The 12,017-nt window shown below is 49.8% G+C and overlaps 1 protein-coding gene across 1 annotated transcript in view; it reads left to right on the top strand.

Annotated features, from left to right (window-relative positions):
* The window catches only part of ABCA4 (ATP binding cassette subfamily A member 4), a 1,114,059-nt gene that overhangs the window by 912,361 nt on the left and 189,681 nt on the right, over positions 1-12,017 (top strand). Inside the window, exons 35-36 of the mRNA XM_078650330.1 lie at positions 6,005-6,110; positions 6,258-6,332. Coding sequence (XP_078506456.1) covers positions 6,005-6,110; positions 6,258-6,332 — 181 coding nt within the window. The remainder of the gene's footprint in view (positions 1-6,004; positions 6,111-6,257; positions 6,333-12,017) is intronic.

Genomic DNA, 12,017 nt, shown 5'->3' with positions numbered 1-12,017 from the left:
AAAGATAAATAAATAAAGTGAGCGCGGTGTACCTAGCGGGCGCCGAGCTCATTAAAGTAACAATAAATGTAAAGCGCATAGCGCTGCTCACAGAAGTTCCCTCAGACGCTTTCAAATTCCCGTACGTTTGAGCTGTGTGAGGAGAGTCGAGTAGGCACAGCCCAACCAGGACTAGAGACAAAAAAGCAGGGACCAATGGGAGTTAAAGTGGGCACGAGAGCTTATTAAAAGGTGTAGGTGCACGTGTGCTATAAATCAGGCAGGGTCGCAATAAGGACCACAGTAAAGTAGGTGGGGGAAATAGACAAGGCAGCGTGGGTGAGAAAACGAACATTGAAGTTGAAGGGGCAGGACAGCAAGTGATACAGTGGTGGTAGCGTGTGAGACAGCAAACAATACAGTGGTGGGAGTGCGCCAGACAGCAAGCGATACAGTGGTGGGAGCATGCGAGACAGCAAGCAATACAGTGGTGGAGAGCAACAAAGAGCGATAGTGGTGAGAGTGCGCAAGAGACAGAGCGATACAGTAACTCATGGCGTCCCCCTCCGCTCCATGCTGATCCAGGAGGAGGCGAGGCCTGGGAGGGCCCTGCGCCCTCCTCCGCCACCTCCCCCTTCCACTGAGGCAAAGGATATCAAACAAGAAAGAGCGCAAGGGACGCTGTTGGCAAATAACGGGCACTTTAAAATGTAACAAGCAATCAAATAAACCTGATTAATTGGACAAAACCAGCTATGTAAAATTGAACACGCTGCTGCCTCAGCAGGAAAACACACAGAGTCTGCCGGGATCCCCCTGTGACCCCGTGCGTCTCTGAGCTCCGTGCCTGCTTCACAGCTGTCGTGAAGACTTTTTTTATCTGCTTGTTAGCGGGAGCTTTTAGCAGCAAAACTTTCTCTGCCCTGATTATTTTGAGCTTTCAGCGCCTGAGTGCGCTTTTTAAACCCACCCTCTCCTTACCTGTTCAGGGTCCTTGCCCTTGTTCCCTCCCTCCCGCGCAGCCGAGTTGGTCGCTGCAGCGGTAGCTCTCCCACTCGCTTCCCGCCTTCAGCGGGCGCCCTCCCGGCCACGCCCACTTCCTGGCCACGCCCCCTGGGACACTACTTAGCAGCTGACTACAAGCTGACTCGCCACAGGATCACTCCCTGCCTTCCGCGGGAGCTTTTAGCAGCAAAACTTTCTCTGCCCTGATTATTTTGAGTTTTCAGCGCCTGAGTGCGCTTTTTAAACCCACCCTCTCCTTACCTGTTCAGGGTCCTTGCCCTTGTTCCCTCCCTCCCGCGCAGCCGAGTTGGTCGCTGCAGCGGTAGCTCTCCCACTCGCTTCCCGCCTTCAGCGGGCGCCCTCCCGGCCACGCCCACTTCCTGGCCACGCCCCCTGGGACACTACTTAGCAGCTGACTACAAGCTGACTCGCCACAGGATCACTCCCTGCCTTCCGCGGGAGCTTTTAGCAGCAAAACTTTCTCTGCCCTGATTATTTTGAGTTTTCAGCGCCTGAGTGCGCTTTTTAAACCCACCCTCTCCTTACCTGTTCAGGGTCCTTGCCCTTGTTCCCTGCCTCCCGCGCAGCCGAGTTGGTCGCTGCAGCGGTAGCTCTCCCACTCGCTTCCCGCCTTCAGCGGGCGCCCTCCCGGCCACGCCCACTTCCTGGCCACGCCCCCTGGGACACTACTTAGCAGCTGACTCGCCACAGGATCACTCCCTGCCTTCCGCGGGAGCTTTTAGCAGCAAAACTTTCTCTGCCCTGATTATTTTGAGTTTTCAGCGCCTGAGTGCGCTTTTTAAACCCACCCTCTCCTTACCTGTTCAGGGTCCTTGCCCTTGTTCCCTCCCTCCCGCGCAGCCGAGTTGGTCGCTGCAGCGGTAGCTCTCCCACTCGTTTCCCGCCTTCAGCGGGCGCCCTCCCGGCCACGCCCACTTCCTGGCCACGCCCCCCGGATCTCGCCTCCCACTCTCACTACTTAACATGTGCCTCTACCGTTCGCGCAGCGGACGGGCGCAGCGGGCGCGCCGTTTGCGCGCCGAAGGCGCGCCTAAGGCAAGCCCGTCTGTGCCCGTCCGCGACCGACCGGGACCAGGGGCCACAGACTCTGCCCCTCGTCTGGCGTATTCTTCGGCCCAACTCTCATCTTTCTCTGCCTCAATCCCTCTTTCCCCATCTATAGCTCTACACTTATCCTCGCATGATATCTACGCCCCCCCCCCTCCCCGGTGTCATCTTGCCTTCTTCTTCTTCTACAATCTCTTCTCTGCCTCCCCTTCCTTGTGTTTCCCCCGTCTCCCTTGATGCCTCTGCTATTCTCTTGAACACACGCTCTGCTGTAAAAAATCAAACCGCCCTTTTCAACCTATTGGACACGGACCCCCCGGACTTTCTTTTCCTCACTGAGACTTGGTTTTCCTCCCATTCACTTCCTGATCTTCTTGCTATCCTCCCTGCAACTCACTACGCCCTCCGTGCCGACCGCCCAGATGGAAGAACTGGGGGTGGCGTGGCGATGATAGTCCGCCGATCCCTGCAATTCCAGCTTCTTTCGCATCCTGGCATCACCAACGTAGATTTTCTGGTGGCCCGCTCTCTCAACCTCCCGGTCCCCCTCACGGTGATTCTTCTGTACCGCCCCCCTCAGTACATGTCCTCTTTTGTGTCCTCTTTGCAGGATCTCCTGGCCACCCTGGCTGTAGACAACTCGTCGCTAATTCTGCTGGGGGACTTTAATTTCTGGCCGTGCGACCCGCAGGAGGACCCCCTCTCGAAAGACTTTTCCGCTACTCTCTGTTGTCTCAACTTCTCATCCCACGTCTTGACCCCCACCCACATTCATGGTCATATTCTCGACCAGATCTGGTCTCTCCGTTGCAATCCCCTGGTGTCTTCTATCTCCCCCTGTGGTTGGTCTGATCATTTTTTGATCTCCTTTTCAATCCCCTTAGGTCAGCCCGAGAAAGCTACTCTGCCCAAGAACATCTGGGCTCGGTGCTGGAATAAGGTTGATCTCAATGATCTTTCCTCCTCTCTCTCTCTATCGGCCCCCGCTCTGACCGACCTCTCTGTGGAAAATCAGGCGGCTGCCATCCACACTTGGCTTTCCTCGGCTTGCGATCAGGCTGCTCCCCTTAAAATGATTCGATCGGCCCGTCTTCACGACGCCCACAGGTGGTTCTCCGATGACCTTAGATCCCTGAAGCTCGAGCTTAGACGGTCGGAGCGTCGTTGGCGTCGCACCTATTGCCCCACTCTCCGCCTGAAATATAGGGCCCTCCTCAATAATTACAAATCCGCCATTTTAGCAGCCAAATCCAAATACTTCTCGGACCGCGTTGCCCTTTCGGCCAACAAAACTCGTGAGATCTTTTCTCTGGTCCGTAGCCTTGCCACCTCTGACCGTGCTGGTCTTTCCCCTGCTCCTTCGCAATCCCTCTGCTACTCGTTGAACTCCTATTTCATCAATAAAATAACCACCATCAAGGCCAACATCCCGATTGTTCCTCCGCTTGATTTACCGGACCATCCCCCTCTCTCTTCCCCCGGTTTTGATAATTTCACACCCATCTCACCTGAGCTTTTTCTCGACCTCCTTATTAAGGTCAAGTCCGGCTCCCCGGTGGATTGTGCACCTGCTCGTATCCTCAGACCTCTATTCACTAGTTGTCCCACCCCCCCCTAACTTTTCTCAACTCTTGTTTGGCCCTGGGCTCTGTCCCTTCTTTCTTTAAGTCTGCCATCGTGCTTCCCATCCTGAAGAAAGCTGGCCTGGATCCCTCCCTCCCATCGAACTTTAGGCCGATTTCCCTCCTCCCCTATCTAGGGAAGATTCTTGAGAGTCATGTAACATCTTGTCTCTCGTCTTACATCGAGGGGAACAACATCTTGGCCTCCCACCAGGCCGGCTTTCGTCCGGGCCATTCCACTGAGGGCGTGGTCCTTGCGGTCCTTGACGAACTGAAGGGCAAGGCCGATGGCAACCTTCCTCAGGCCTTAGTCCTTTTGGATCTGTCCGCTGCGTTTGACACGGTCGATCATACTATTCTTCTTGATCGTGTCAGCGCAGCGGGCATCCAGGGCGCTGCCCTCTCTTGGATCGCGTCCTTTCTGCAGGGACGCTCACAGGCAGTTCACCTCTCCTCCTTCTCGGCTCCTCCCCTTCCGGTCACGTGTGGGGTGGATGTACCATGTTACTCCGCATACTTTTACTCCGCATACCGTTACAACGCGACTTTTACAACGCATACCATTACAACGCATAGCGCTTTGGGGTGCTGGATAGTGGTAAGTATAATTTACTATTCATTCTCCAGTCCCCGTGGACCCTAGGGAAGGTGTTGGATAGTTAATTATACTTATTCCCTATCCTAGAGCGCCCCCCAGCGCAATGCGTTGTAATGGTATGCGGAGTAAAAGTCGCGTTGTAATGGTAGTGCGGAGTAAAAGATGCGTTGTAACGGGTGTATACCCGTGTGGGGTACCCCAAGGCTCCTCTCTTTCCCCCCTCCTCTTTAACCTCTATATCCGTCCTCTCATTTCCTCTCTTCTTGAGCTGGGGGTCTCAGTGTATAATTACGCTGATGACCTCCAGCTCGTCTTTGATCTATCCTCCCCCACTCACTCTCTTCCCAAGCTCAGGTCAACTCTTGTCTTTATTTCTCAGTGGATGAGCCTCAATCATTTGAAGCTCAACCCTGACAAGACAGAGCTTGTCCTCACTGGTGGCCCATCCAACCCTTGGTCCTCTGTCCACTGGCCCCTTTCGTTTGGTCCTCCACCTTCCCCGGTTCCCTCTGTTCGGACTTTGGGCATCAAGGTCAGCAATGACCTCTCGATGCACGCGCACATTAGTTCTGTTGTATCCTCTTGCTTTCTCTCCCTCCGCCTCATCCGTAAGATCTCCCGGTTTTTTTCTGTTGATGCCCTCAAAGTTATCATCACTGCCCTTATTACATCCCGCCTGGATTATGGCAATGGCCTGTATGTAGGCATTCCTGCCTACGAGACCCGTCGTCTCCAGGCCATCCAGAACCAGGCGGCCCGTCTTGTCCTTCGTCTTCCGAAGTTCTCCCACATCACTCCCGCCCTAAAAACCCTTCACTGGCTCCCCGTTCAGTTCAGGTCCCAGTTCAAACTTGCCTGTCTGGCCTTTCGGGCACAGGCCCGGTCCGCTCCTCTCTTCATCAACTCTCTGATCTCCTCCTATGCCCCTCCCCGTTCCCTCCGATCCTCCTCCCTTTCTCTTCTTCATGTCCCCCGCTTCCGTAAGTCCCGCACAGGGGGCACCCGCTTCTCTGTGCGTGCTCCGCAAATCTGGAACTCCCTTCCCCTCTCTATCCGCTCCATTCCCATTTTTTCTCATTTTCGGAAAGCCCTTAAAACTTTTTTCTTTCTTCAGGCTTTCCCGGGCTAAACTCTCTCGCACCAGTTAGGCAGATACCGATGTGTTCCTTAGCGCCAGGAAGCCGCTTGGCCACAGAGCGCTCTATAAATTTCTTTTTCATTTCATTTCATTTCATTTCATTTCACACAAGTAGATACGTAAAGTCTTCGCAACAGCCGTGAAGCAGGTGAGGCAGTCCGGGTGGGCGGCCCAAAAAGCGAAAGGGAGGCAACAAAAACCCTTTTTTCCAATAGGAAGCCAGTGTTTACCATAAACGCCGACGCTACCCAATGGAAAGGAGGGGCAGGGCTCGAGTCCCCTTCTCGTAACTGACTTGTTGACTGTGACTCTCGCAGGCGAGGAGCACATGAGCGCTCCAACGCCAGCCGAGACCTAAAAAAGGGTAGAAGGAATGCAAAAAGTTCAGGGATGACCCTGCAGAAAGGGCCAAGTCCAACACCAACCATGTACTGGTGCAAGTAGGTACAAAAGTGTATTTTTTCAAGTGGAATTGTGGGTGTTAGGTGTAAAAGGAAGAAATAAACAGTCTCACTCACTTTAATTGCCCAAATATTGTATTCCTTTTTTTATTGAAGAGTGTTCAAATGAATGTTTATTATTTACTGGTTGTAGGTATGGAGGTTTTTCGATTGGCGGGAAGCTTCCAGCTGTGCCTTTCACCGGAGAGCAATTTAATAATGTTTTCAGACATATTGGACAAATGCTGAATGTGACGGGGGTGAGTGAAAATACATCTGGACCATGTAAAAAAACAATCTAAATATTTAGTCATTTAACATACAAAACATAGAGCACATTTATATTTTGGTGATATATTTTATAGCTGTGACAGCTGTTTTTCATTGATATGTCATGTATGTTACAGGGTTCTAGAACAAAAGCAGTGTCCCACGAAATTCAGAATTTTCTCACCGAGCTGGAAAAAGAAGACAATATTAAGGTATTTCGCATCTGCCAAGTTCATTGCATGATTTATGCATTACTTGTAGTATTGTGTGTGTCAGCATGTGTTGTGTGTGTGCATGCATTTCTTGTGTGTGCGTGTGTGTGTGCGTGTGTGTGTGTGTGTGTAAGAATGCTGATGTGTGAGTGGTGTATAAACTGGTGTGCTTCAGGTAGACCACCCAGGAATTCACAGGCTGGTTCGCCAAATTGTGTGGGCTGCAAAAGAAATAAAAGAAGAATTAGTTGTATTTTTGCAAGAGGCACAAAATGTGCCGTTCGCAAAAATATTGTGGCCCTGATGTAGAACGAATAAACCAGCATTCGCCCAACAAGAGCGAGCTTGGAACAGGATTGTCTTATGCCATAGAGAGTGCAGATTTCAGTTTAAAAAATGCTCCCTCTTGCACCGTCCTGACGTGCGGCTTCCCTCCGTAAAATACATGGCGCTAGAGGGAGCTGTTACTGTGGCCTCTTCCACCTTTCTCCCACCTTAATGTAAGGTACCAGACGGGTGGAGGGGCTAACTAAACTGCTTTCTGCAGCAGCATGTATATAACACTGCTAATAGTGTGTGAAGCTGATGCAAGGGGGAGGATGGGGCGAGGGATTACACGGGGGTAAATGCCATAATGGAGGGTAGTCTGTAAGGGCTCTGGAAAAGAGTAATAGGGGGCTGGGCAGGGAAACACTGCTACGGTGGTGGTCAGGAGGGAAGATGACTGCCACAGAGGTTGATGGGAAAATAAGTGACAGGTAAGGTGACAGAGAAAGTAGTGTTATGTCGCGGAGGGTGGCAGGAGCACAACTCTTGGAGGGAGGGTGTTTCAACAAGTGACATGGAAGGGAGCAGGAGGATTACTGCAAGGGGTGGGCACAGGAGGACAAGTGACACAAGATGAGGGAACAGGAGGACAATTGTGCGGCCCAAAGAGAATGATTGCCAAAATGGCAGGGATTCACATATTTGATATGTCCCTCTCTCCAGCAGTCTTTTTCTCCTGTCCGTGCTGGGGACATGTTTTTAGCTTTGTTGAGGCAGGCTATGCTAATGGTGGTGTCACAGGGCATGCAGTGCAGGAGAGAGGAAAGCTAATTTCTATCTCCTGCCCACCATCCTTTTATTAACAAAATAGCACTGTTGATGCCACGCACACGCTAGTCAATATTATCACTATGGCGGGTGTACGTAAATTTGTAACTCATCAATACCAGGCACTGTGTGCGGAGAGACAGGTCATGCCATTGAAATTGGAGGAGAGGTGGCAATCCTTATGCGGTGAGCCCTTGTCCTCTAGAGATTGGTCCTATATTCACGCGGAAATCCAGAGAGTGTCAGGTTGTGCAAGATTCAAACAAAATCAATATAACATTATACATATGACACATTTGTCCCCCAGACGTTCACAAGTAACATGACTCTCGATGTCACAAGTGTGCGACTCCTGAAGTGGACTTTTTACATATGGTGTGGCACTGCCTGCTGGTAGCTGCATATTGGAGAAAAGTTGTACAGCAGTTTAACCATGCTACTGGTTGGGATAACCCACTTATGATTGCTAGTTGTCTGTTGGGACTGTTGACCAGGGACCCAAAACACAAGCTCAGAAGACGATTTACGCTTCTGGGACTAACGGTAGCAAAGTGACGCATATTGATTGACTGGATGAGTGTCAGAGCTCCCACCAGGGAGAAATGAGAGGGAAATTTGAGGAAGTGGACAGCCACAGAGGAGGAACATATGAGAAGAACGGGGAAAGATGACAAATTACTGGATGTGCTGTTTGCCTGGGCAATGATGATGCAGGATTTGTTACACTCGTGGCTGAATTTGCAGCAATCACTGGGACAGGAGAGACGAGGAAACAGAGATGGTCCAGAGGACGTGGCTCAATCCAACAGTACCCTGATCTAAAGTTAAATGGGATGTTTTAAATATTGATCTTCTTGATACCACTATTCAATGTAATAGTACTCTATGTGGACTGTGGTTTCCTTGATAACTGGAAGCTGGTTGGGGTAGGTGGGAGAGGACAAGGAGTGTTTTATTATTTTAGCGTTTTATTATTGTTGTAATAGTTTAAAAATGGATATCTGAGATGTCAGATACAGTAAAATCTAAATTGCTGACTTAGAAATATCCTAAAGGTAAATACTGTTCATGAATAAAACTCTAATATAATAGTGGCACCACAGGGTCAATAAAAGGATGGTAAAACCATTATTATTTTACATTTTAGAGGGGCTACGTAAAAATCACAGGAATTTTGCAAAGGTCCAAATTTTGTGATTTTTCACAAATTACAGAGAGTCGTGATATGTGTGGGTATTGAATACAGTGCAAGTCTATAAACCAGAGGGCAGATTTATCAATATTTCACACAAGAAAATGAAGCAAGACACCTTACTGCACTGGTGAAATGGAGAGGGTAGGATTGCGATATATTTAACATTATATGGCTTATTCCTGTCATCTCCTTGTGCTGGCACACTTTTGGCTGCCTAGCACCAACGCAGGCACCCTTACACCATGGTGCATGGGTGCCTGCATTGCAGGCAGGATTGTTTTTGTGTAGGAAGGGACACCTTCATGCCCAAAAACAATCCTCTGAGGCTTTTTCCTCTTTCTATGTGTGATGCATGCTGCACAATAGAAAGAGGAAAAAGCCTCAAAGGAGAGATAAAGATATTTCTCCTCATTACGCCTCACCTGGCAAGGCATAGCATTTTGACGCTTTCCCAGGTCTACCAATTGCAATAAATTCATTACATCTGTGAATGCGCCACAATCCATGGGTGGATGCGTGGGTACACTCATGCTCTACCCATAAACTTCTCCCTTGAGTAGGGTAATGTAATGTAGCAACTTGCGCTGCCTTGCTTTACTCCAGATTTACCAAGCATTGCAAGGATTGCGTGGCTTGGCTTGGTTTGGCTTGGCGTGGCTTGGTAAATCTGACTTTAGTGTTGTGATGTCCTTAAGTTACTTTGCGTGATGCAAGGATAATGCAACGCTTTGATAAATCTGGCCCCTGGTTCTCAGCTCCACACTGAGCCAGTGCAATTGTTCCTGCCACAGCCATGGTTATGTTTTGTTATGTAATGCATATTTGTAGTGCACGCTATCGCCCAGAGGATATCTTAGTACTGATGCAGGAACAATCTTGGCTTGAAGGCTGGCCTATTATAGGTGCCATGTCTTCAGCTTCTTGCGGAATTCAATAATTGATAAAGTGGCTTTGATGTGCAGGGGTAGGTTAACTCAGGCTTCAGAGGTTATGTAGGAGAAGGCATGACCGCCAGATCTGGTCCTGCATACGTGTTGGATGTTTGCAAGTAGAAATTCAACTGAGTGGAGGTGTCTGACGAGTTTGTGGAAGTTAAATTGGTTGTTGAGATCTGCTGGGCCAGTGTTGTGTAGTGCCCTTACGGTGTAGAGGAGTTTGAACAAGGCTTGTTTGTGGATGGAAAGCCAATGGAACTCCCTGCAAAGCAGAGTGATGTGGGTGTGGCATGGTTGGTTAGTGAGCTTGACTGCTACATTCTGTATGTTATGGAGTCATCTGGTCAGTTGTGTGTTTATTCCAGCGTAGAGGGTGTTTCCGTTGTCCAGTTTGCTGGTGATGAGGGATTGGATGACGGGTCAGCGTGTCGTGGGGCACCATCGAAAACCTTTGTCAGCATCCTCATTGTATTTAAGCAGAAGGTGGAGACTGAGTCTACTTGAGAGTTCATGGGATGTTGATTGTTGAAGATTATCCAGAGGCTCTGGTCTGTAGAGAAAAATAGGGCCCCTGGAGAAAAAAGAATGGAGGGTGGTTAAAGTAAAGAAAACAACTGCCAGTCCCATATATTTTTTGTATCCGTATAAATCCAATACTATTGCATATTCACAGCATAAATATTGAGCCAATAATTATAATAGAAAATACATATTTATATATATTTTCACAGAACTTTTTTTTTTTTTTTAAAGTTTTTATTGAAGAAGACAAGAGAATTTACATGAATCGGGTGTCATACGTAGAACAGAATATATCAATAGGTGAGCAAGTATACAATGCATAGAAAGCAATTTACCGAAGGATGCAACTGTAGCAACGATACATACATTAAAGAGGAGAGACGATCAGCAATCAGACGAAACAACAGCCTGCAAAGTTAGCCCACCCATGATCCAGGATAATAAAGACCAAATTAGACACCCGACACATAAGAAAATCGATACAGGATAAGCGACCCCTCTCTTGTGAAAGAAGAAAGGAAGAGAAAAAAAAGGCCATAGAACTAAACTAAGGTAAAATAACAAACCCATCCCCATTCCCCCCACCCTACACCTCTGTAATGGCTACGGCCCATCCCCACTAGCAGTGTGCCTGTCGCCCCAGAACTGGTCCTAAAGGTAGGAAAAAAGAAAGTGGAGGAGGGAATATCAAACAGGCCCCCGATCTCCCTTACCCCCCGCCAGCAGCAACCCACCCCATACATCTCCAGGATAATAGAATGCAACAAGTCAAATCCATCGGGGGGACGCGTATAAGAACCACCCCGCTCCCGCGCCATCATGAGGTGCAAATCCCGTGTCAAAGGAAGTAATTTTTCAAACCCATACGCTAAAAGTCAACCCTGGCCGCTACGATTCTTCATGCGAGCCCCGTCCATTCGAACCGCCATCACAACAGGAGTATCAAAGTATAGAAAAGTGTCCAAGTCAGCACGGAAGAGGTGATACCAGGATAGCCGAATACAGAATCCAAAAGTCAAACGAAGGTCACTGCCCACCAGAAATAGGTCGCCAGAGTGTTTTTGACTCATCTGGGAGAAAAAGGGCGAGGTATCAATCCAACAGTCACTGGAGAACTCACTCTGAAGTAAAGGAATCTCCACATCCATCTCGGGCGATATAGGCATAGGGCAGAATACACCTTTGATAGTCTCGGGCTCGCTTGCTTCCGTCTGGGAGTCGAGAAAAATTACAAAGTCCGACTTCCGCGTAGGGTCCTCTGTAGCAGTCGGGGCTTGCTCCGCGGGTAAAGCATCTTGTTCCAGAACCAACAAAGGGTCGGAGGCCGGTCTCCGGCAGATGATATCAGCCGTTACAACCATCCTCTGGACGATAGCGGTGACTTGTAAATGGAGCTCCCAAATGGTGGTCATTATAGTATGCAGCGACGGTGTACATTCAACCCGCTCCATCGCCCATCACGAAGCGACCGAGCAGGTCTCTGAACCCTGGAGGTCGACTACTCCAGGGCACCAGGCACAGCAAATGCCGATGACAACTGCGGGCACCTCCAAAAGCACAATCTCAGCACCGCCGCCGCCAGCGAGGAGCCAAGCCCATCGACCCTAGGAGCTCAACGGGGCCTCCGGGCAGCGGATCCCCGACCACAGCAATCGATACGTCAAGCTGCCGCAGTCGCGGGATAAAGCTGCCACCGGGCCACCATCCAGAACGGACAAGAAAAACTCCACTTCGGGAGACCGGGAGACACCCACGTCCCGCAGCCGATGTTGTTCAACTCCAACCCGGCTGGGTTGGAGCTCGAGGCCCCGGCTTCGACTCCGGGTTAGGCCGAGAATGGAGCATGGCGTATCTTCGTCATTTGGGCAGCTAGAAATTCCAGGATTGCACCTTTAGAGTCAGGCACACTTCAGCTGCACGGGAGTCCGGTGAGAAATC

The sequence above is a fragment of the Lissotriton helveticus genome, chromosome 1_1 (assembly GCF_964261635.1).
Source record: "Lissotriton helveticus chromosome 1_1, aLisHel1.1, whole genome shotgun sequence".
NCBI classification, from domain to species: domain Eukaryota; kingdom Metazoa; phylum Chordata; class Amphibia; order Caudata; family Salamandridae; genus Lissotriton; species Lissotriton helveticus.
The sequence above is the reverse complement of the archived record's forward strand: the minus strand, read 5'-3'. Positions and strand labels throughout refer to the sequence as shown.